Raw genomic sequence first — 21,914 nt, 5'->3', positions numbered from 1 at the left:
TGAACCAGGCAGGAAGGGCTTCACGTCTCTCCTGCGCTTTGCCCAGCGTGGCGACGAGATTCGGGGCGGCCCCGCCCGCGCACCCAGCCATGACCCCGACGCTTCTACCTCATCCAAAGACCCGCAACTTTGTCCTGGGGCCGCTTTCCAACCTCCACCTCTGATGTCTCTGCCAGGCTGGAGAGGGGACGAGAGTCTTCTCAAATTCACGCCAGGCAGAGGGTGAGGATAACAGAACGGTCTGTTTCCACAAGCCAAACTCGGGGAAAAGTAATTCTTTAGGTAACATCAAATGGCGATATTCCTAACAGCCCACGTCCCCCCTGAAGGAGGCAGAAAATGCAGCTCTTCCCCGGAGACTCACAACAGACATACAGCGCCCCTTCCCACACCGAGTCCCAAGAACAGGATGGTGACAACGTGACAACGTGACAACGCACGCAGAACTCACGGTAACAGTCTGCAAAGAAAGGTAATGAGTGGCTTTGAGGGTTAACAGACAAGCAAGACTTCATCCTTCCTACGAAGGTCTTCCTTGAGTTTTTAATAGCTCATGTCACTTTTAAAGGAACATGTTCTCAAGAAGAGATGAGAACAGTGGCCCAGAAGCACCCCAGTAATTAGGTGGCGCCTTCAATTAGGTTCCCGTTTCTCCCTGGGAAACCTGCTTTGATGTGGAGCAGCCAGCAAACCTCTAATCAGGATGGCAGGCTGGGGCCCCGGGCCCGCGGCCAGCAGCAGCAAAGCGTACCTGCGATTTCCTTTCAAATGTCTTCGTTGACTGAGAAAAAGAGGGAAGAAGAACGAAGGGAGAAACAAAAAAATCCTAGACGGAAGGTCTCCACAGCGCAGAAAGCAAAACCAAACTTTCCTTGTTCCTGTTGAGGAGTCTGCAGATTAAAACTCTATCAACACCCTGGACACGAAGTTTATAAAAGCGTCTCTGTCCTGTTGAGAAAAAACCCAGGTCCTTCGGAGGGGAATGAGCACTATAGATTTATTGCAGGTACTTCAGAGTTAACAGCCACACGACTGCAAATGTTCCATCCTTGAAACAAGCCAGCAGTGAGCCGACGCGACTCCCTTAGAGCCCTGGGCTCCTCTCCCCCTCGCCTCTTCCTGAACCAGCACCCTAGACCGCCGGACCCCCGAGGCCCGGGTGTGGGCCCTGCTGAGCACTTCTCAGGAGAGCAGTGGGGAGGCGGGGGGCGGGGGGGGGGGACGAGCAGCAGAGCCAAGGGGCACCCAGCACCAGAGCCCACACTGGCCATAAAAATTTTCTCCGGTCTTGCTTCTGCTCCTCAAAAAGGGAACAAAAACAGACGCTGCTAAAGGCATGTGTCGTCGGGGTTAGAATGGATAGGTGTCTCTTGCTGTTGCCACTAAGAGAGCAGGACGAGCGGCCTCCAACGCCCCTTGCAGGACGCTGGGAGCCTGCTGTCCAGACCGAGGAGCCAGGGCCAGCAGCCGTCCCGCAGTGGGACTGCCCAGGAGAAGGGGTCTTCCAGCGGGACCCCCCCCCAGCAGCAGAACCGGCAGGACCACGGGACAGCAGGCGGCCCTCTCCGTGAAGGCCGCCCCCAGGGACAGCCCACAGGCAGTCCTGCCCCTGGCACCGGAGAGGCAGCAGCCAGTCCTCCTCGGTGGATGGTCTGCGACAGCAAAACCTGTGAAGAGTGAGGTTTCCATCTGTCGTCACCAGGGAGTGACCAGCGGTGGGAGCCTGGGAGCCCGGTCACCCGACGGGCTTCAACACGGCGCTGAGCGGAGACACGCGCCACAACAGGGCAAGCTGACCCCCCCCCACACACACACACATAGGCACACGCACATACACAGACACACACGCTCGCTCACACACACACGCATGCGCTCTGCTTACAGCCCGGTCAGGACGGGGCTGTCACCAGGGACGGACTCAGAGGGCTGCTAGAGCCACAATCACTTTCTTCCTTCTTACACCCAGGAATGGTAAAAGCAATTAATCTGATGAAGTTCTAAACCGTGCATGTTATTTCTGTGTGCGAGTCCGTAACAGGCACAAATGGCCGGACTCACTCCCCACCGCTGGGGGAAGTGGACGGGTTCAGAGGAAAACACGGCCCAGCGCCCGACCTAAGAACCCATTCAAAGGCAACCAAACATCTTCTGGCTCATTTCCGTCATGTTTTCACGTCTCCAGAGTATGTGGAGAAAACAGTAAATAAGATTTCTCTGCAGATTGCCTGGCTCTGCAAAGAAAAACAGATGATTTTTGTCATTTTCTCAATTCAGAGCTGCTTACAAAACATAATGGAAAACACACAACTACCCCAGGACCTGCAGACCCGTCCCTGGGTATTCACTCAAGGGAAACGAAAACACGCCCACACGAGGCTCTGACGCTCACAGCAGCCCCGCTCATCACAGCCCAAACGCGCACGGGCGGAGGCCGCCGGGGGACGGGCTTTGGTCCCCACGCGGGCTCCTGGGCCTTGCAGGGGCAGGACGGCAGGCACGCGGGACCTGGGCGAGCCTCGGACCTCGGGCCGAGGCAGAGCGCACCCTGGGTGCGAGGCCAGGGCGGGGCGAAAGCAACTCGTGACGGGGGGCTTGGAGAAGGCAGTTTCCTGGCCAGGAGGACGGGGCTGGTGAGGCTGGGGCGCGAGGGAGCTCCCGGTGATCACAGCTCCGCCCCCGGCGCTGGGGGTGGTTAACGGGGAGTGCACAGCCGGCAAAATTCGCCGAACTACTTAAGAGCCAATAAACTGCTTGTAAAAAAGTTTGTGGGGTGGCATGTAAAAAAGAATGTTCTAAATTTTTAAAGATTTAAAGAGATAATACGAAATACATAAAACTGAAAAGAGGGCAGGCCTTTCCGCGCTGTTCTGACCGAGGACTACTGGAGCCCTGACGTGCGGGCTGTGAGCCCCAAATGGTGCAGACAGAGCCCCGGCCCTGACGCCGGGGACCCTGGACGACCTCGACCTCAGCCAGGCCAGAACCACGGAACCACAGGGCTGCGCCGGGAGGCGCCGCCGCCAGCCCGCACAGCAGCGGCAGGCTGAGCGCTCCCCCCGAAGCCCGTCAGGAGAGGCAGGGCGAGCCCCCTTCCCGGCAGCGACAGGGACTCTGTGAACCAGGGTCTCCATGAGGAACCCTCGGCCCCCACGGAAGGGAAGCGGGGCGGGCGCGGTGCAGGCGGCTGTCACCGTCACTAGCTGCACCGAGCCCTCTCCCAGCTCTGCTCCCCGAGGAGTGTGGCTGTAATTTATGTCGAAGAGACGCTCTTTCTTCATAAAATCTAAGAAGCCGAAGAATGGAAGACGTTCCACTGCGTTACTGAACCCGACACGGAGCAGAGGAGCTGCTACACACGGAATCCGGCCGGTCTACCCGTCGCCCTCGCAAGGACAAAGAAGGAAAGGTGAGCCCCAGCGCCTGGATCGGGCATCCCCACACGGCCCTTTCTCACGCTCACAGCCCACTCTCCACGCCAGCCGGGCCCCCAGAGCCATCGACACACCCGCCTCCCTCGGTGCCAGCTCGTGGGCCTCGGAGGGGGCGGACCTCTCCACGGTGGGGGGCGGACCTCTCCACGGTGGGGGGGCGGACCTCTCCACGGCTGGGGCGGACCTCTCCACGGTGGGAGGCGGACCTCTCCACGGCGGGGGGCGGACCTCTCCACGGCTGGGGCGGACCTCTTCACGGTGGGGGGGGGGGGCGGACCTCTCCACGGCGGGGGGCGGACCTCTCCACGGCGGGGGGCGGACCTCTCCACGGTGGGGGGCGGACCTCTCCACGGTGGGGGGGCGGACCTCTCCACGGCTGGGGCGGACCTCTCCACGGTGGGAGGCGGACCTCTCCACGGCGGGGGGCGGACCTCTCCACGGCTGGGGCGGACCTCTTCACGGTGGGGGGGGGGGGGCGGACCTCTCCACGGTGGGGGGGGGACCTCTCCACGGCGGGGGGCGGACCTCTCCACGGCTGGGGCGGACCTCTCCACGGTGGGGGGGCGGAACTCTCCACGGTGGGGGGGCGGACCTCTCCACGGCTGGGGCGGACCTCTCCACGGTGGGGGGCGGACCTCTCCACGGCGGGGGGCGGACCTCTCCACGGCGGGGGGCGGACCTCTTCACGGTGGGGGGGGGGGGGGCGGACCTCTCCACGGCAGCCTCCAGGGCTGGTCCAGGCCACAGGCCCCGTTCGGGGATTCGCTGCTGCCCTTGGCACCCCACGTTCGGGACTCTGATCTTCCACATGTGGGCCCAACCTGACCGCTGGCCAGTCACACCCTGGAGTCCACACGCACGGCAGCACCGATTGTAACACACACCCCGATCTCAGAGCCGTCCGCGTGAGCAGACTGGGCGCCCCGGGACTGGCAGCTGGTATCTTCATGAAAATAGAGAACACGGTGGAAAGTTCAGGAATCAATGAAGAATTGAACAGAAATGATGGAACAGAAAAATACAATGGAATCAAGGACTTGGCAGGCGGCTGAACAGCAGATTAGGCACCATTAACAGAAGGGGATTTGGGAGCTAGAGAACAGTCGGCAGGAAACTGCCAGAGAGACGTGCGGAAAGAAACAACCCAAGCAAAGCAAAACCCACCGAACAGAACGTAAGAAACACACGGGACACACTGAAGAGGCCCAAGGCCCTCTGACTCCGGAAGAGGAGGGACAGAGGGGCTGGAGGGGAGCCTGAAGGGCAGTCACAGGGGCGAGGAGCCCTGCGAGCGCCCCGTGGGACGATGACAGCCACGGAAGAAGCTGCAAATCAGCTGGGGGTGGAGGGGCGGGCGCCTTCAAAGGACAAACACCGAGACGCACAGCTTCCTGACAGACGGGGCGGGAGCCTGAAGGCAAGGGGAGGTTCTCACGACAACACGTACAGCCTAGTCAGTTAAAAACCTCCATTATGAACTCCTACAGTTCAACAATAAAAACAAGTAACTCCACTGAAAAATGGTGTCCAGGGTGAATAGACAGTTCCCCAAGAGACAGACAGATGTGCTGCCAGCACAGGAAGAGAGGCCCAGCGCCCCCGGCCATCAGGGAAAAGCAGATCGATAATAACGTTTGTGTTTTTAACACAGAAAATAACAAGAGTTGACAAGGATAGGGAGCACCCGGAATCCCCGCACGCTGCCAGTGGGCCTGGAAAACGGCACAGCCACTGTGGAGAAGAATTTGCGAGCTTCTCAAAAAGGTCAACACAGAGTGCCATCAGGTCCAGCAGTCCCACTTCCAGGTGAACACTCAAGAACTGGAAACATGTGCCCACATAAAACCTGCACGCCAGCATTGTACATGACAGCCAGAAGGTGGGAACGACCCAAATACGCGCCAACAGACGGATAAACACGAAGTGGTCCATCCAGCCACGGGGACGTCGCTCACCTACGAAAAGGACTGAGTTACTGAGACAACACGCAAGCTCACGGATGAATCCCAAAAACGCTGTGCTGAGCGAGAGAAGCCAGCCACGGAAGGCTGCACAGTGTATGACTCCATCCATAATCTCATGCTCCGTGAAAATTATCTTAATTCTCTTAGACGTCTCCATTACATATCACACAAACAAGTAACTCCTTGACATTTAAGGGGGAGGGGTGTCCAGAAGCCTTTGTGAAGCCCCGGTTTCACAAATTACCGCTGTGACATCTGGTTTCCCTATAAAACGCAGCCAAGTGTGACAGAAGCGGCCATTCCCCTCCAGCCCGTTCTCCTTCCCCCTTGACTGGCACCTTCTCACTTGGCTGGAATATAACTTGACAGCTCTCCTCATTTACACGTGGTGAGCATACGGTGGGCGCCCCGCCACCTCCGAATCTCGCACTCCGTTCTCTGCAAGCACCTCCTCGTCCACTTTCTGACTGAGAACCGGCACTTCCTCAGGCACCCTTATTTCCACCCCTCACACGTCCTGCAGAGCCGTTTACTCATGGCTCTGTGTCCCAGGCCTCCAGGTTAACTCGGGAAGCCAGCCCTGCACACGAAATCCGGGAAAGCCAGACATCTGAGCTGCAGTTTTAGTCCTTAAACTGACAGCATTTGGTCCTCATTTGCAATTTGTCACACACAGAGATAACTGTCTTGTTAAAAGGAACAAGAAGATGAGAGATGACATCCTGGGGAGGCTTGTTAAGGACAAAGTTAAGCCTGCATCTGCCTCTAAAAATACGGTACTTCAAGTAGGTCAGTTCACAGAGCAGAGTGGGCACGGGAGCCGGGGCAAGGGATGCCCGTCCCCAGCGGGCCCCCACCGCTCCCGGGAAGCGGGGAGCAGCCCACGGGCGGCCGCGGCCCCTCCCGGCGCACCCGCCCCATCCGCCCTCCTGTCGCACCTACACGTGTAGAAGTTAAGGAGTAACTTCTCGCGGTTAATCACGAGGAAGCAGCAGAGCCAAGTGCAACAAGCCCAAGTTCTCCGCCTGGATACCAGGCTGTGACCTCGCCCTCCCCACAGAGAGCCAGAGTCCTGGTCACAGGACAGGCTCCTCATCCTCCAGACGGGCTGCAAGACAACTTTTCTTCTTCCTCTTCCTTAACGCCTTTGCTGTGTTTCTGAGGAGCCACAGGTCGTGCCTCCGCACGGCCCCGAGTGACAGCAAGGCCCTCCTGCTCCCTTATGAAAAGCAATGGGGGAGGAGTTGGCGGGGGGTTCTGGTTAAGCTGCTTTTCTGAATCTAAACTCCACATCCTGGAGGCTGTTTCCAACGCCGTGGCCTCTGGGGACGGGCAGGACGGGGGTGTGTGGGCGGGGCTGAGGAAGAGACTTCCTGCTGATGAGCATGGATCAGAACTCTCAGTGCACACAGTCCATGGAAAAGCTGTCAGGTGAGCAGTGATTGAAAAGAGGGGTAAAGATGACGTCTGGGAGCGCCGACAAGGCCAAAGCGAAATACAAACAGAATGTCTGTCACAGGCACAAGCCTTAGTGCTCCGGGCAGAGAGCAGTTAAGTGACACCGTCAAACACTGCAGTCAGCCCCAAGAGGACCAGAAGACTCGGTCTACACGGCCGTGCAGATGTAACGAGCACCGGATGCAAAGTGCTTCACAGCAGACACTGAATTATGTAAGCTGGGAGCCTCCACCCGCAGTCCCGCCTGTGGCTGAGAGCTTGTTCACAGTCTGTCACAAAAACACAAACAATGTGGACAGAGCCCAGCCTCGGGACCCAAGGAAGGAAAGGGCTGGGGAAGACAGGAGGAGGGGGACCTGGCCGGCGGGGGACAGAAAGCGGTGACAGTGTGAGGCGGCACTGGGGGCTCTCAAACCCCCGCTACGGGGCTGTTTCCGCCGGCTGACCTGCGGTGTGTCTGGGGCTCAGGTCATGACGTGACCGCCCCAAGCAGGAGTCACCGCAAGAAACAGTCCACTTTGGTCTACTCCACAGATCTCTCCAGGGCACCTCTCGGGGGAGGACAGTCCTAGGAAGGTGGCCCCAGAGCCCGCTCCCTGGCATCCACCAGTTCAAGGGTCAACCCGAACACCTGGCAGCTTATCAAGCAGGCCCCCTGTCCGGGAGGAGGCGGGAGCCTGATCACAGCCCCCCAGCCCCTGGGAGACCCTGCTGCACAGAAGCACCGGGTCTGCAAATAGCACCTGTTCTGACCTAAACCCAGGGCGAGCCCGAGGAGTCCAAACTCGCCCCCCCTCCCCCCGCGGCAACCTGAGAGGCACGCGGACAGCTCTGTGATCAACACTGAAGGACGGAACGGTTATCACTTAAATTAAAACAGCGGTTATCCCTGCCCAGGTGACTGGCCAGGTGCTGGAGGCCTGCTTTGGTCAAGACAGACTCCCCTCCCCCCACTCACGCCGCTCGGCGGCGAGCACTGTGAACACACACCACTGTCATCCCCTGACCGCAGGCCCTGTGACAGACCCGAGGGACAGGATGCACTGAAGGGAGGACTGAGCGTGAGAATCTGCCAAGTGCGATGCACCAGCATCCTGCGTGCAGTGACTAAGAACTGCCCCACGAGGACGCCCCCAGCTTCCTGGAGCCCCCGCAGCTGCCGCGGGCCAGGGCACCACTGCCGACCCAGGGCAGGGCACAGCAAGGCACGTCCCCCCTCCGTGGACACGCTCTCCGGACAGGCGGGCTCGGTCAGGGGCACTTCAGACGCCTGCCGGCAGCGGAAGTCTCGCCAGATTCCTTCACCTACCTGAGGAAGTGCCAAGCACCCCCACCACATCTGTTTTCAAGCCACCCAGGAGAACCACACTGCAGCCCGATGAAAGGTGGCGTGGCCTCACTGGTGGTTCGGAAACTCTCGGGGGAAAGAACCAGACAGACAAGACCCTCTGTTTGCCGTCTTCCACCAGCCCCAGCTCCTAAATCACACCTTGTACTAAACTGCCAGAACCCCAATTTGTTAGCAAGTCCTAAAAAGATAAATTCTTCACTGTATACGCTCTGCTTTATAATCTCCTGCTCCATCTCCCAATAAAACTTTCACTTGAGACTTATGATGAAACGAGTGAGGTTTATTTAACCGCAGGATTTTCAGCTGAAACAACAGTTGGCATTTTTCCTTCCATCTCCGGGAGAACACAAATTTATGTACCTACAAGGTAATAAGGCAAGGTCTTAAATTTAATCAGAGGAAATATTTCACCCGCGGCAAACTGATAAATTATTTAGAAAAGGGCTCCATCAGCCTGGCAAGGAAATCGGGCCAGAGAGTGTGGCCGATTCTGAAAAAAATGTCACCGTCATGGTTTCTCTAAACTCCTCTCAACCCCAAGTCACCTCTGTCAGAACGTTTCATCTGGAACAGTCAGAGCTGGAAGTGTGAGATGGGAAGACCAGAAGCCCTCTAGCACCGGGAAGGAAGCCAAGCCTGCAAGGCACGGCTCCTCCGATGCCGACAGGTTTCCGCACCCCGGAACTGGATGGAGGTCACAGGATTCCCCAGCCCGCCCTTGCCCCCGCCCCTCACCCAGGGACTTGCGGAGGCCTGCGAGGGTTTCCGCAAATGCCAATGAAGATGACCTTCTTTCCCCTGGCCCGACCTACGAGCCTTGCAATAGCGAATACAGAGAAAGCGAAAACCAGACCTGTGGGCATCCACATCAAAGGTCTAGGAATCTAATAACGCCCCCATTGTTCCACTGCAGATGCAATCAACCTCTCCTTATTACTGCGGGAAACTCGAGAGCCCTGTGGAGTGCAATAAAGTGGCGTGTTTCGCTCTGCAATGTTTCAAAGGGCCTGATTTAGTTAGGAACCAGGCGCCCGCGCACAGACCTGAGAGCCGTGCCATCGGGTGCCAGGCCCCCCCGCCGCGGCCCACGTGAAGGTACATGGAGCAGGGAAGCGCGCCATGTGCCCCAGAACACATAGCACGACTGCCCCGTGACGGACACCAGCGGGCCACCCGGGCACCCCACTGCATCCTTCACCTTGGGCTTGTCTCTGAAATGCCCAAGGCCCACTAACGGTTTGCAGCAGCAAAATTCTAAACATTTTTATTGTACTTAAAGATGAATGTAACGGTCTTGGCACTCAGAAAAGCAAGCATCAAATGTTCATTGCAGTGGCCCTGCCTCCTGAGCACAGGCCGGTGGCCCAGCCCAGCCGCATGGATGCGTCTTTCCAGGCCGCGGCTGACACCCTATTTCAACTCCACTTGGCAAACCAACCCAGATGGACTCCCCCCGCACCGCCACACCGGCACCTTTTCCTGAACATCCTATAATCTGGACGCATTCTCCCTTTGAACCAGCTCTCCTTCAAAACATCATTCTGTGGCTCTGTTCTTGAACTCCCACTGACTTTAACAAACTTCCTCAGACTAATGACCATCCCCCAGGGGACCGCACCGCTCCGCGCGGCTGCTGACACCCGCCCTGGGAAGATAACTACGCAGTCTGATATGTGATTCCACACTGTGGTTTCTGGACCTGCAGTCACTTCCCTGCATGTTAATGTTGCCTGCCCTACAGGTTAATGCCTCTCCAGACACCATGGAAGAAACTTGCTCTCAGGCAGAAATTCGGATTAAAAGTAATAACAGACCCTACTTTAGAAGACTCCACTTACTGTCAGCTAGCATGAACTTGCTGGCGCCTCCCAAGCTAACCTGCTGGTAGAGCTTGCAGTAAGTCAACTCCCGGCCTCCAAAAGCAACAACAGCAGGACGGCCAAGAACCCTGTAAACCACACCAAACAGAATAAACACGTAATCTCTCAGTATATTAAATACGTATTCTGAAAGACTTATCTGTAATCATTCCTGTGCAATAATTCTTTAAAAGGAAGAAAGCAATTAAAATAGCAGAAGCCCTTCCTACAAAGAACACAGTCGGGAAACCTGAATTCATCTGGTCACGTTCTTTTTCAAACAAGTGTGTCTAGCGAAAAGCAAAAGCACAAAGTCAAACCGAGAAGACGGTCAGAAGCAGCTGAGTCAGAAAGGCATTCTTTGAAACTTCAGTGGCGCTGATTCTCCATCTCCCGGACGCTGGTGGCACCAGGTCTCATGATGCCACCTGTGTGTGCTGTCCCACATGGACCGTAAGGTCGGTCTGCACCGCTCACTCGCCCCAGGTGCCTGCCTGGCCTCGCTGAGATCCTGGGGCACCTCTGACGTCCTCACGGAAGCTCTTTTCTGCTCATAACACCTGGCGTCTCAACCATTTTCAAATAAACACACCATCTCAGTATCTCTCCAGCCCTCATCCAAGCCGAGGCACGGTCCTCTCAAGAAAAAGGCTACCGCGTTTTCACATAAACCTTCAAGAGTCACCAGTTTGAAGGAGGAAGAAGCAAAGCCTTTAGACCTCGATCAGAATCTCCACTGAGAAACTACTTCAACAGGACGAGAGTCCGGGGCCGCCGACTGGACAGGTCAGAGGTGCGAGGCACAAGGACACGTATAGGGCAGAGGCGGTTCTTGACGCTTGGTCACCCCCCACCACGAGTGGCAGCAGAGACTCCGGAGGGCGCCGTCTCAGGCAGGAGCGCCCGCACTTCTCCTGGAGCACAAGTGGCCCGTGGAGAAGCCTGGACCGCTCCCGTGGGGCGCTCCCTGCAAGCGGTGCGGCCGGGCCCACGGGCGGCACGCGGGCGAGCGGCCTGCTCCCGCCCTCCCCGGGGCGTCACACCCCGCTCGCAGAGGCGCTCCGTGAACACCCCGGGCGGCTCGCTTCCTATTTGAATTACTAAGCTCTCAGGCGAGTTAATGAGAAAGGCTGAAGGAAATAGGGTGGTGAGTGGTTTACAACGACGGGAGACCTTAAAGGCAGCAGGGCACAGCTATTACGTCGGACGTCACTTTAAAAAAAAAAAAGCGTGTGAGCTGTAAGCAACAAAAGGCTGCCTAAAAGGAGCCTCGCCTTTCAATCAAAGACGGCGTATAACAGGTGCCATCTTTTGAGCACTGGCTGCTTTTTTCCTCAGCTGTTTGAAGACCGAAGGCGGGAGCAACAGCTCTAAGTAGTTGAAGTTGCAGAAAATTACTGAAAATACATTTCCCGTATAAAATGAACCCACAATTTAAGAGTAACGTGCAAATGCCGTTTCTTTTCTCAGTGTTTTGGGGGAAAGTTTAGGCAAAATAAACAGCAGGCCACCCAGTGAACATCTCTCAACAGGGCGCGCGCCTCCTCATGGGACAGAGGGGCAGCCAGCGGGCCCCCACCGGGAGCGTCCAGTCACGGCCACACGAGGCGACGACCCGATTCAAGGGCTGCTCAACCCCGAGGCGCCGAGCTCGCGCAGGAGAGAGGGGAGGCTTACCCGCGGCTGCCAGTTCTCGTACTGCTTCTGCAGGTTGGCCCCGATGGTCTCCAGGGCCTTCTGGGGGCCCATGGACAGAGGATCTGCGGAGAAGCGGAGAGATCGTTCTTTACTCGTGCGCCGCCGCCTCGCTAACCCCCCCGTAACTCACCCAGCACGCGGGCCTGAGGTGCACCTGGGTTCGCCCGCCTCTCCCCGTAATTTGAGTAAAAGTCACCGGCCCCTGGCCGTTTCCCTTCACCCGCATTCGCCATCTCAGCCTCTGGTTTCCATGCCCCTGAGGCTTCACCTCGGGCTCCTGTTCGGGCCCAGCGTGGGCCTCTGTCGGGCCGGGGACCCCGTGCACGAGGGGCCGAGCGCCCACTGACTCCCGGTTCACCTGCTCGCCTCACGAGCGGCCTCGGGGGCAAACAACCCTACCCAGCCACGCCCGAGGCTCACCTGGTCTCGGGGCCTCTTCACGCTCTTTGAAGTCGTGCGGGACCCCAGAGAGCTTTTGTTTATGTGGTTGTATCCATCGGCACTTACTACACTCAAAATTAAGGTGAGAAATTTTAAAAATGTTTCTATGCTTACTCATTTAAAAGTAGCAGCAAACCCACGGCGTGAGAACAGATCTTTTGTGAAAAATGACTTCTTCCCAAAACCGCGTAACGAGAAGGGCAGCGCTGTCTCACGTTTCGGCAGACTCCTTCAGAGCCTGGTTGGGGGGGCGAGGGCGGGCCCCCCTCGGGCCCCTGGGACCCCGGCGAGCCTGCGGGGTCGGGTCGGGGACGCACGAGTGTGTCTCAGACGAGGGGGGGCACCTGCTCAGTCGTGTCCGACCCCCCGGCTCGTCCCCGATACCAAAGCAAAGCTGGACAAGAGGTGGCGGCACAGACCGCCTGCCACGGGGACGTGAAGCCACGGCGCGGCCGCACCGCGTTCAGGGCCGCCCGCCCACCCACGCTCTGGACGTGTCCGAGAGCCACAGATGATCCTGTAGCAGCAGCACCGGGCATCTGGAACACAGCGGCTCACTGAGCCACGCAGATCTCCGTCCCATCCCCTGACGTCTCAGATTTTACCACCGGCAACAAATCCTGTCAGCTGTTTCCCTTAAGGTGACTTCTCTCATCTTCCAGAAAGTGTCTGGCAAACACCCCAGGTCTGTCTGTCTGTACCCTGAAAACGGCAGATGGCTCAGCACACAAGGGCAGCCCCCTGACCCCCACGCCTGCGGCAGGGGTGCTCCCGTGGCTCCCCTTCCCCGCCGCTAAACGTGTGTGTTCAGTGGCTGAAACCCAAAGATGCTAGTAAACTGCTGCTTTCTCAGACGATCTGGGGGAAGCAGACAGTCTTCACTGGAATGCTCAGCCGAGGCGAAAACCACAACGCGTCGTCTGAGGCCCCGGCCTTCCCTCAGGCTCAGTGCAGCCGGTCAGCAGAGCAGAATAGCCAGTGACGCCTGAACATCATTGCAAACACAGTCCCCACCCTGCGGATCCCTGCAGGGGTCTCAGGAACCCACCGCGGTCCACAGACCACACTTCAATGGCTGTGGGAAGGTGTTTTCAACAGAAATTCTCTAATTCCGCTTAGAAAGCATTTTTCCCTCAAAGGAAAAGGTCAGGCCACTGGACGGGTAGAACACCTAAGTCAGCTTCTACCCAGTTCTCCTCCTAACCGGCACTAATTCTCCACCTGACGTCCTGGACTCCAGATCGCTCCGCTTCCTCAGACGCTGAATTGCTGACCTCTCTGCACTCGCACACCAGCCTTCTCTCCTCGCCAGAGCCTCCCCACGGGCCTCTTTAAACTCGCAGTCGTCATGTGTGCTCGGCTCGAGGCAGAGCAGCAGCAGCCCCTGCCCTCCAGCCACGTCCCAAGCCGCACCCGTCAGAGGGCAGGGCTGGCCTCTCTTCCGCCACCATCCCGCTCCCCCGATCCCTGCTCTCCCAACAGGGCCGCATCACATCTTCACTAAGGTTCAGTGTTTTACGTTAGTGATGTCTGTGGAAATAGTGCTCAGCCTGAGCCAAGTAGCGTCCTGAAGTGACATCTTTCTCGAACTGCTTTCAGTCTCCTGTTTTCCGTGTGGCAGCGCTAGTGCTGCCCCAGCTCCCCCGAGCTTCCCTCTCAGGCACTACCTTCCACACAGAGAAGTGCCTCAGCTCCCCTGCCCTCTCCCCGCCGCACAGCCCCACCCGGCAGAGGACGGGAGCAGAAACGGAATGGCTCCCAGGAAAAGAGCCTCAAGGGACCTGGGGACGATAGCAAAGGGGCTAATCCTGCAGCCACCAGAGCGTCAGAAAGAGAGAAGTGCAGAGCTCAAAACGCAGTTGAAGATACGATGCCTGGTAACTGCCCCAAACTGGTAAGAGACATAAACCAACAGATTCTGAAGCTCCGTGAGCCACAACCAGGACTCGCCCAAGGAAACCCCCGTCCCGGCACATCGCAATGCAGACGCTAACAACGAACGGCAAGGCAAGTCCCCGGAGGAAGCTCAGATCACAAGCACAGGGTCAGGGACGGGAGAAGCACTGCAAGCGGGACAAACAGAGCAACGCCCTCGGCCCCCATGAAGATCACTTCAGTCTGGGACTCGAGTGTGGGAGTGGAAGACAGGTCTTTTTCAGATACGCAGACACGCAATCTGTGTCTCGTGTTCTTCTTGGGGAATAAACCACAGAAGATCCAGGAAATAAGGCAGAGAGACAGAGAGAGAACTCGCAAGATACCCACGTACCCCATCCAGAGACCGCGGGGTCCAACAGGAACTACAGGGGCTCTTAAAAACAGTAAAAAGGAACCGATTATCTGAGCACTGGAAACACCACTGCTAGCACGTGTCAGATGTACGGGAATACATGTAAAAAAATAAAATAGACTCCTCAGTTCACAGAAAATTTAGCAAATAAAAGTAACTGGCAAATTTTTAACTACCGAGGAAAAGTTACGCACACACGTACAGACGAGAAGGGGCTCAGAGCCGCCGGGGAGACAGCTCTTTCTTAACACACCTTTCAGTGCTCTTTGGTTTTTAAGACATGCATGTGTTACTTGGAGGAAAAACAATAGTAAAAGCGAATTATAAAATTAAATAACAGGACTTCGGAGCTGGAAGGGAACTTTACCACGGACACGTCAAAGTCACCAAGGACTTTTCACAGAGACCCCCCCCCCCCCGAGAGTCTGAGCCTGAGCTGCAGAGCAGGCCGGGCGGCTGATGCGCGGCTCTGGCGGGGAGGCCTGTGAATATCGGGCTGTCACTAACCTACTGGGGCAAGTATGGCAGACTCGTTTTAACGCGTAACTAAGGGAGCGAGAGGTTAACTTCGTCACTCTTTGTCCTGGCGGGAACAGAGGGAAGGTCTCAGAAGACTGAAGATGACCCCGGGCAACTCCACTGTAACCTGAGTCAGACTGGCCAGAGCACGAGCGGGGACCTGAAAGGCAGAAGTAAGGGCCCAAAGCGTGTGAACAGCGCGAAGAGGAGCAGAACACGCCGCTTCCACAGAGAAACCACCAAATAATCGTCACATCGCCGCCACGCCTCGTGCAGGGCGCCCAGGGCAAAGCCAGGGCTGGCCAGAGGGCATCTGGGCCGCCCGCCCACACTTCTCGGGGCGCCTGGGGCGGCTCCTAGGCACGTCCTCCAGAGACCCACCACAAAGACGGGGAGGAGGGGGAGTTTGTTCAAAGGCCCACAGGCTGCGGGCAGCGGGGGGTGGGGGGGGCATGGGGCGGACGCCACATCTCCTTGGAAAGCCCAGCACCCCCTCACTCCATCCGCCCCAGGGGTTCCCGGAGGGCCTGTGGAAAGGTGCGGGAGGTGGAGGAGTGGCTGCCATACTGGCATCATCCTGCAGACACCAGAACCCTCATTAGGAGCCCCAGGCTGACGGCAGCCCCTCCCTGCTCCCCGGTCTCAGATCAAAGTACCGGCCGCCCAAGGCGGGAGCGGGGCAGCCACTGACCATTCATCAGGCCGGCACCAGCTAAGGGAGGCTGTCACATCCGATCCCCCGGGAATCCCTACGGCCAATTAGTTTTACGGTTTCCTCCCAAGAATCTGACAGCGAGTGGGAGAGGGAAGGGCAGAGGGGAAAGGATGAGGACCACAACAGGGCACGTGGTACCACATTCACTGAGATAAATAGCTAAATAATGTGAATAAACTGAAATTAAATCCCTGGGTGGGAAGTGCGGACAGTCCTGTCAATCTGACATGGGGTGAAGCGGGCAGAACATAAATTTTAAAAGGCAGGCCAGTCCTAATGAAACACTTGTCTTCCGGTGCCTTCCTGGGTTTCTGTTTAATGAAGGAAGCGGGTGAGCGAGTGAGTGAGCGGGTTGGCAGGTGGATGGAAGGAAAGGTAGGTGGTAATTGGCATTTGTGTAAAATTTAATCTTCCTGTCTGCAAGACTTCCAGCGTGACCCTCTGTAATTCATGACGCTTGGAAGTTCACACTGACAGGGACTTAGTCCAACCTTTCCTACAACCCAGAAGAGAAAGCTGAAGTTTAAAATGGCCGGACGTGGGGAGGGTGCAGCTCAGCGTGCTCAGCGCGCTCGAGGTCCGGGGTTCAGTCCCCAGTGCCTCCACTAAAAAAAAATAATTTTAGAATACATAAGTAAATCTAATTACAGCCCCCCACCAAAAAACAAAACAGTCGAACAACTTGGCCCAAAGTCACAAGGGCACTGACGGTGCTGGCGCTCTTGCCGACCCAGAAAGTGGAGCCTTTTTTTGTTTTCAACCCACCACATCTTCTTCACACTCACACGTGCCAGCCACCAGGTCTGGCCCGCTTTTCCCTCCACAGAGCCTGCGCTCCACCACCGGGACCGCGGGGGTCAGCACACCGCACCCTCCACCCAAGGCTGTGCTGGTCCTGCCGAGAACCCTCCTCCCGGCCGTGTCCCTGGACCCACTGCAGAGGGCAGAGGTCGGGGCCCAGCGGGGCCCGGTGACCTGCCTCCTCACAACCCCTCTGGGGACCCGCACGGTGAACGCTTCTGAGATGCTGCTTCTGTGACACACCTCCCAAGAGGCCTCCGGTGCCTCCACGTGCTCCCAGTTAGACAGCGCCCCAAACCAGCAGCGCCGCCAGGCCCACCGGGACAGGGCAGGACTGGGGACGGGGGGGACGGGAAGCTGACAGAGACCAGGCGGGCTTCCAGCCCGCCGGTAACATTGTTTCTTGATCTGGGTCTGATCAGTCTGGGGAAGTCAGCAACTACACCCGTGGGTCAGCACACCTGTCCACATGGACGGACGCTGCACCTCGGGACGCACGCGCTCCCTGCTCAAGGGATGTTTGCACTTGTTTCTGTCAGTGGACGTCCCCCAAGTATTCGCTCACTGCCTGGCTAGCTGAGCACTGCCTGCCGGACCCAACTTCTCTGCGTGTCTTTCAAAGACTCCCACGTATCAGTTGTGCACCTTGAGCAACTAATTTTTGATTGAGGAAATACTTACTGGCAAAAAGGCCCCTGTGAAGTGGGAAGTGGTTCTGCCTGGCTCCGCACTGCACTCGCCAGGGCACCACCTACATGCACTCTGTAAGCAGGAGTGCCCGGGGTGGGAGGTATTTCGTCTGGCTGGGCCCGGGGCGGAGCCGGGGGCCCCCTGGGTCCCAGGATGGGAGCCGTCACCCTCCGGGAGCCCTCTCTACAGCCAGCCCGTCCTAACCCCTCAGCCCCACTCCCCACTTACCCACAAAGTAGAAGCCCCACGCTGTCTCTCGCTGTCATATACAAACACCAGGAGCTGGATGGGTTCTCAAAAGAGCCAAGGGGTGGTGGGACCCCCGTCTTACAGGCCTCAATGTCTGCACAGCAGAGGGGGAGGGAGGCTGCAAGCAGTTACAGTCCTCCTTCGGGGGAAATGGAGAAACTGCTGAAAAGACCAGTGTGACCCGGCAGAGAGAACAGGGCTCTCAGCCAGGAGCCCCGAGAGCAAAGGCCCCAGCGGTGGGCACGGGGGGGGGGGGGCTCCTCCGGGCTCTTCACACCCGCACGGCCTGTGCTGACTGCACAGCCCCAGCCCCCCGGGCGAGCAGCCCTACCCAGCTGAGCCCCCGGGGGCACGCCGGCCCCCGCCCACACCGCCGCGCCTGCCAGGAGGGGCTGCACCCAGCAAACACCCGCTTCCCGGCCGGCTACCAGCCCCGGGTCCGACGGCAGCCGCGGATGCCGCCTGCGAGAGTCTGCAAACCCAGGGGCTCCTCGAAGGTCAGCCCCACTGCTCACCCACTGACCCCGGCTCCCGGTGCCCGCGTGTGGAGGGAACAGGAAGGCGCTCTCCTCTGAGGAACAAAAGAAACAAAGAGAGCCTCCCAAGTGTTTCCCCAGCATCACAGCGCCTGCAAGCACCGGACAAACCCGGGCCGCCCTCCCCTGGCGCGGGGCCGCCAGCACAGGCGGCGGCGCGGCCACACCACATGGCCCTGCACAGCACTCCGCTCGCCCGCAGGCTTCTCCAGCAGGTCTGGGCAACGTTCTTTAGCAGGATTGTTTTTAGTTTCCTGTTGCAGCATTTAATGCAGGGCATAAAACAAAACAGCCTCTCCCTGCTCTCTGAATGTCACTTTCCTGAAATAAAATAGCATCTTCTTATCCAGGGACATGCAGGGCGGGCAGGACCAAGCCTGGGCCCCACGTCCGCCCATGTTGCCCGCTGCTTGGCGCCTGGGATCCCCCTTGCCAGCCGGAGCTCGGAACTGGGCCTTGGCTTTGGGGCAGGGAGGGTGGGCTGGCCGTCATCCCAGAGCACACAGTGTGTCTTCTACCTGATTGCTGGGCCACCAAGCTCCCCGTCACCCCAAAACCTACAGGGCCACTACAGCAACACTCGTGCACCACCCGCGGAACCTCTGGGAGGTGCGTGCAGAGCCTCACGTGCAGACACACGGAAGGGCCCGGAACAGAAGACTCCAGCCCCACCCCCAGCCCCCAGACCGCTCATCCCGGAGATCAGAGCCCTTTCTACCAGCACAGCCTGGCTCATTAGTCTGATATGTGTCTGCGGCCAAAAGCAATCAGCTCCCGGGTGTCAGGAGCCTGGAGCGTGAAGGGGAGGCGAGCAGTGGGAGCCGTGACGCTCCCTCCACGCCCACCCGGCCCCCAGCTCTCACTCAGCTCCCGCCACAGCTGGTGACAATGCCGCCCTGGAACTCCTCTCGTGGTAGCACCCAGCCCTCCTCCCCCTCTGCCCGCTCCCTCAGGGCCTGGCTCCGCTCCTCGGCCTCTGACCCCTGCCCATCCTCAGCAGGCAACCCTCCGCCAATCCCTTCTCCAGCCAGAGACGTCTTCACAGCCATGTGCTGGAGACCGCTCTCCCCTGAGTGTTCCCGAAGGGCCTGACCTCACACAAAATGTCACCCCCTTACCTCCCACCAGCTGGCCCCCGACTGTCCATCTCGGTTACTGGTCTGTCATCCCCGCTGGGCTGGCCAAGCCTGAAACCTAAAGCACCTGCTGAAAATGCTGAAATTCCTTCCTGGACCTGGGCAAGGGGGGTGTCTGCTCCAGGACCAGGGGAAAGGAGGCAGCCCGGAGTGAACTGACCAGTCCCACCAGGGGCTGAGAGCCCGTACGGGGAAGGAAGGAAGGCATGTCCGTGGAGGCATGGCCCCCATGGGCTGCTGGAGCCCAGACAGCAAGGTGGCAGGGAGGACATGCTGGCTCATACCAGAGGATTCGTCAGCTTACAAACCACAATGGGGACAAAGGACACCGAGGTTCTCACTGTCGGGGAGGAGCTACAAAACGGGAAGTCCCTTCTGGGCTGGAGTGGGAGGCACGAGTGTAAGCGCAGGCCTCGCTGCACACAGGTAGTAATGAAACGCAGACGAGTGTGTGTGCACAGAAACACACACGTTACGCACACGTGCGTTCCCTGGCTCTGTCCAGTGAGAGAGGTGCCGGGAGCAACCGCACGCTGGACAGCCCCAAAGAGAACACCCAGAGCCAGCCCTCGGCTTCCACACGCCCTACGCCCCCAGAAGGACCTGGGCTCCTCAGGGGCTGCCGATCCCAGGAACGGGGCAGGGACAGCAAGACAGACAGAAGTGAGGATGCCCTCCAGGACGATGGACAAAAGGCGACCCAAGCCGGTGGGAGTGGGTTCCCAACAGCTGAATGGGAAACAGGCCTCATATAAAGAGAGATGACGGTAATTCTGGACTATACTCCACTGATCAGAATATAAAACACGGATATAAAGCTACAATATGAAATACGAAAAAGGACACCATGAGTTCAGGTGGAATACACTGAAAGTCTGACGAGGAAGGAAGTATTCACACAGTCAAGGCACCTCCTCCCTCGGAACGCTAACCACAAAGGGCGAGGGGGGCCCCCAGGAAGTGCAGGCAGCACCGCAGTCGCGTGGCAAGAGCAGTGCCGCCCGGCAACGCGCCGGCCGACAGCCACCTGCCACGAGGAGGCGGGTCTCCCGTGGCACTCCTGCCCATGGGGCCTTAATCCTGACTGTGATGGCCGCGTTGTTTCAACAGGAGAGAAACCTCCTTTGCAGGGATCGCACACTAAAGGGTTCGGGGGGTGGGGCACTGTTTCAGCAGCTTACTTTCCAATGAATCAGAAAAAAGGTCCTTAGTACTGTACTTACAACTTTTGAAAATTTTTTCCAAAATATAAATTAGAACACAGGCTGCTAGACCCACTGCAAACCTGCTGAATCGAATCCCTGAGAGTTTCTTCTTCCTGTACCACATTGTTAAAATCGCCATCACGGGGACCCACTTTTCAATAAACACCAAATGGAAAATGTTCAACTTAGAAAAGGCATGTGCCCTTTTGAACTCAAAATCCACTGAAATCATTACAAAGTAGGTTACATTCCTGAATTGCAGAAAATTGTTAAGAACACAATATTAAAAAATCGATTCATTTTCTGGATTTTTCACACCAAGGAAGGAAGGAATTCTTTTCATTCTCATTAACATTGTCCCATAAATACTGACCAAGGAGACGGTGAGAGGTGAGGGAGGGTTCTCTTGGTTTCTGTTCGGCGGGGAGGGCAGGAGGTGAAGGGCCCCCAGGGAATCTAATAACAAACAAGGCCCTGGGCCTGGAAGGTGCAGCTCTGCACTCAGACACCACCACCCACACAGCCCCGCCGGCTCCCGCCTCCCCAGGAGTCCACACTGGGAGCCAGGCTGAGAAGCCCTGTCTTAAAAAACCTAAATGCAAGAGCAGTGAAAGAGGGAGGAAACAGGAAACAACTGATTAAATTCAGCTTTCTCAGGGGATAAATGAAGTGGAAACAGTCAGTGGTGACTAACAAGAAGTCAGTGTCAGGCGGCAGTCACCGGAAGAAGGCGCAGGGCCAGGAGAGCCTCTAAGAAAGCCGGCCTCGGAGGCCGCAGTCTCGCTGGGCGTGGGGCGAGGGCCCGGCTGCGGCCGGCGGCTGTCACCCTAAGGCACCCCCAGCAGCTAGTCGGGTGAGTAAAGGGGGAGAAACAACGTATTCTCCGGTTCCGATTGGAATAATTTATAACTTCCACTATTCAAAGCAAAGAGAATTTCTGCTTTTGCTTAGGATGGCGAAATCAGGGAGAGGGCGTAGAGAGGGCATCGCCCCAACCCTACCAACAAGGGAAGCCTGACAATGAGCAACGGAGGCAAAGGCAGATCCACGCCACGAGGACTTCATTGGAAATCACACCAAACTTGAGGGAAGAAGTGACACACAATTCAGCACAAACTCTTCCATAAAACAGAGAAGGTGGGGCTAGCTCTCAGCTCATTTAATGAGGCCAGTGCTGTTCTGGGACCACAACCAAACACGCTGCAAGATAAGAAGACTACAGACCAGTATTCCTCGTAAACAGAGACGCAGAACTCCGTCACAGGCACGAGCACCCGAATCCACGGAACAGGTAAAGAAGAGACAACACAAGTGAGGCTTGTGCCAGAAAGTCAAGGTTGGCTCAGCGACCAAAGATCAGTCAATGTAATTTACCACATCAAGAGACTGAAAAAGAACACCAGGTGGTTACCTCCACGGATGCTGAGAAAGCATTTTAGAAGAGTCGACATTGACTCTTGACAGAAGCTCTCAGCCAGCTAAGAATAGAAGTGAACTTCTTACCTCGTAAAAGGCATCTTAAAAAGCTCCGGCTGATGTGGTACGTAGTGGTGAGGGCCAGATGCTTTCTC

General features: G+C 57.5%; 1 protein-coding gene across 4 annotated transcripts in view; it reads right to left on the bottom strand.

Moving 5' to 3' along the window:
- The window catches only part of RPTOR (regulatory associated protein of MTOR complex 1), a 236,500-nt gene that overhangs the window by 162,036 nt on the left and 52,550 nt on the right, over positions 1 to 21,914 (bottom strand). For all 4 annotated transcript variants that reach the window (XM_074343898.1, XM_074343899.1, XM_074343900.1 and 1 more), the window contains exon 3: positions 11,741 to 11,823. In XM_074343898.1, the coding sequence (XP_074199999.1) occupies positions 11,741 to 11,823 (83 nt within the window). The remainder of the gene's footprint in view (positions 1 to 11,740; positions 11,824 to 21,914) is intronic.

The sequence above is a fragment of the Camelus bactrianus genome, chromosome 16, assembly GCF_048773025.1.
Source record: "Camelus bactrianus isolate YW-2024 breed Bactrian camel chromosome 16, ASM4877302v1, whole genome shotgun sequence".
Taxonomy (NCBI): Eukaryota; Metazoa; Chordata; class Mammalia; order Artiodactyla; family Camelidae; genus Camelus; species Camelus bactrianus.
The sequence above is the reverse complement of the archived record's forward strand: the minus strand, read 5'-3'. Positions and strand labels throughout refer to the sequence as shown.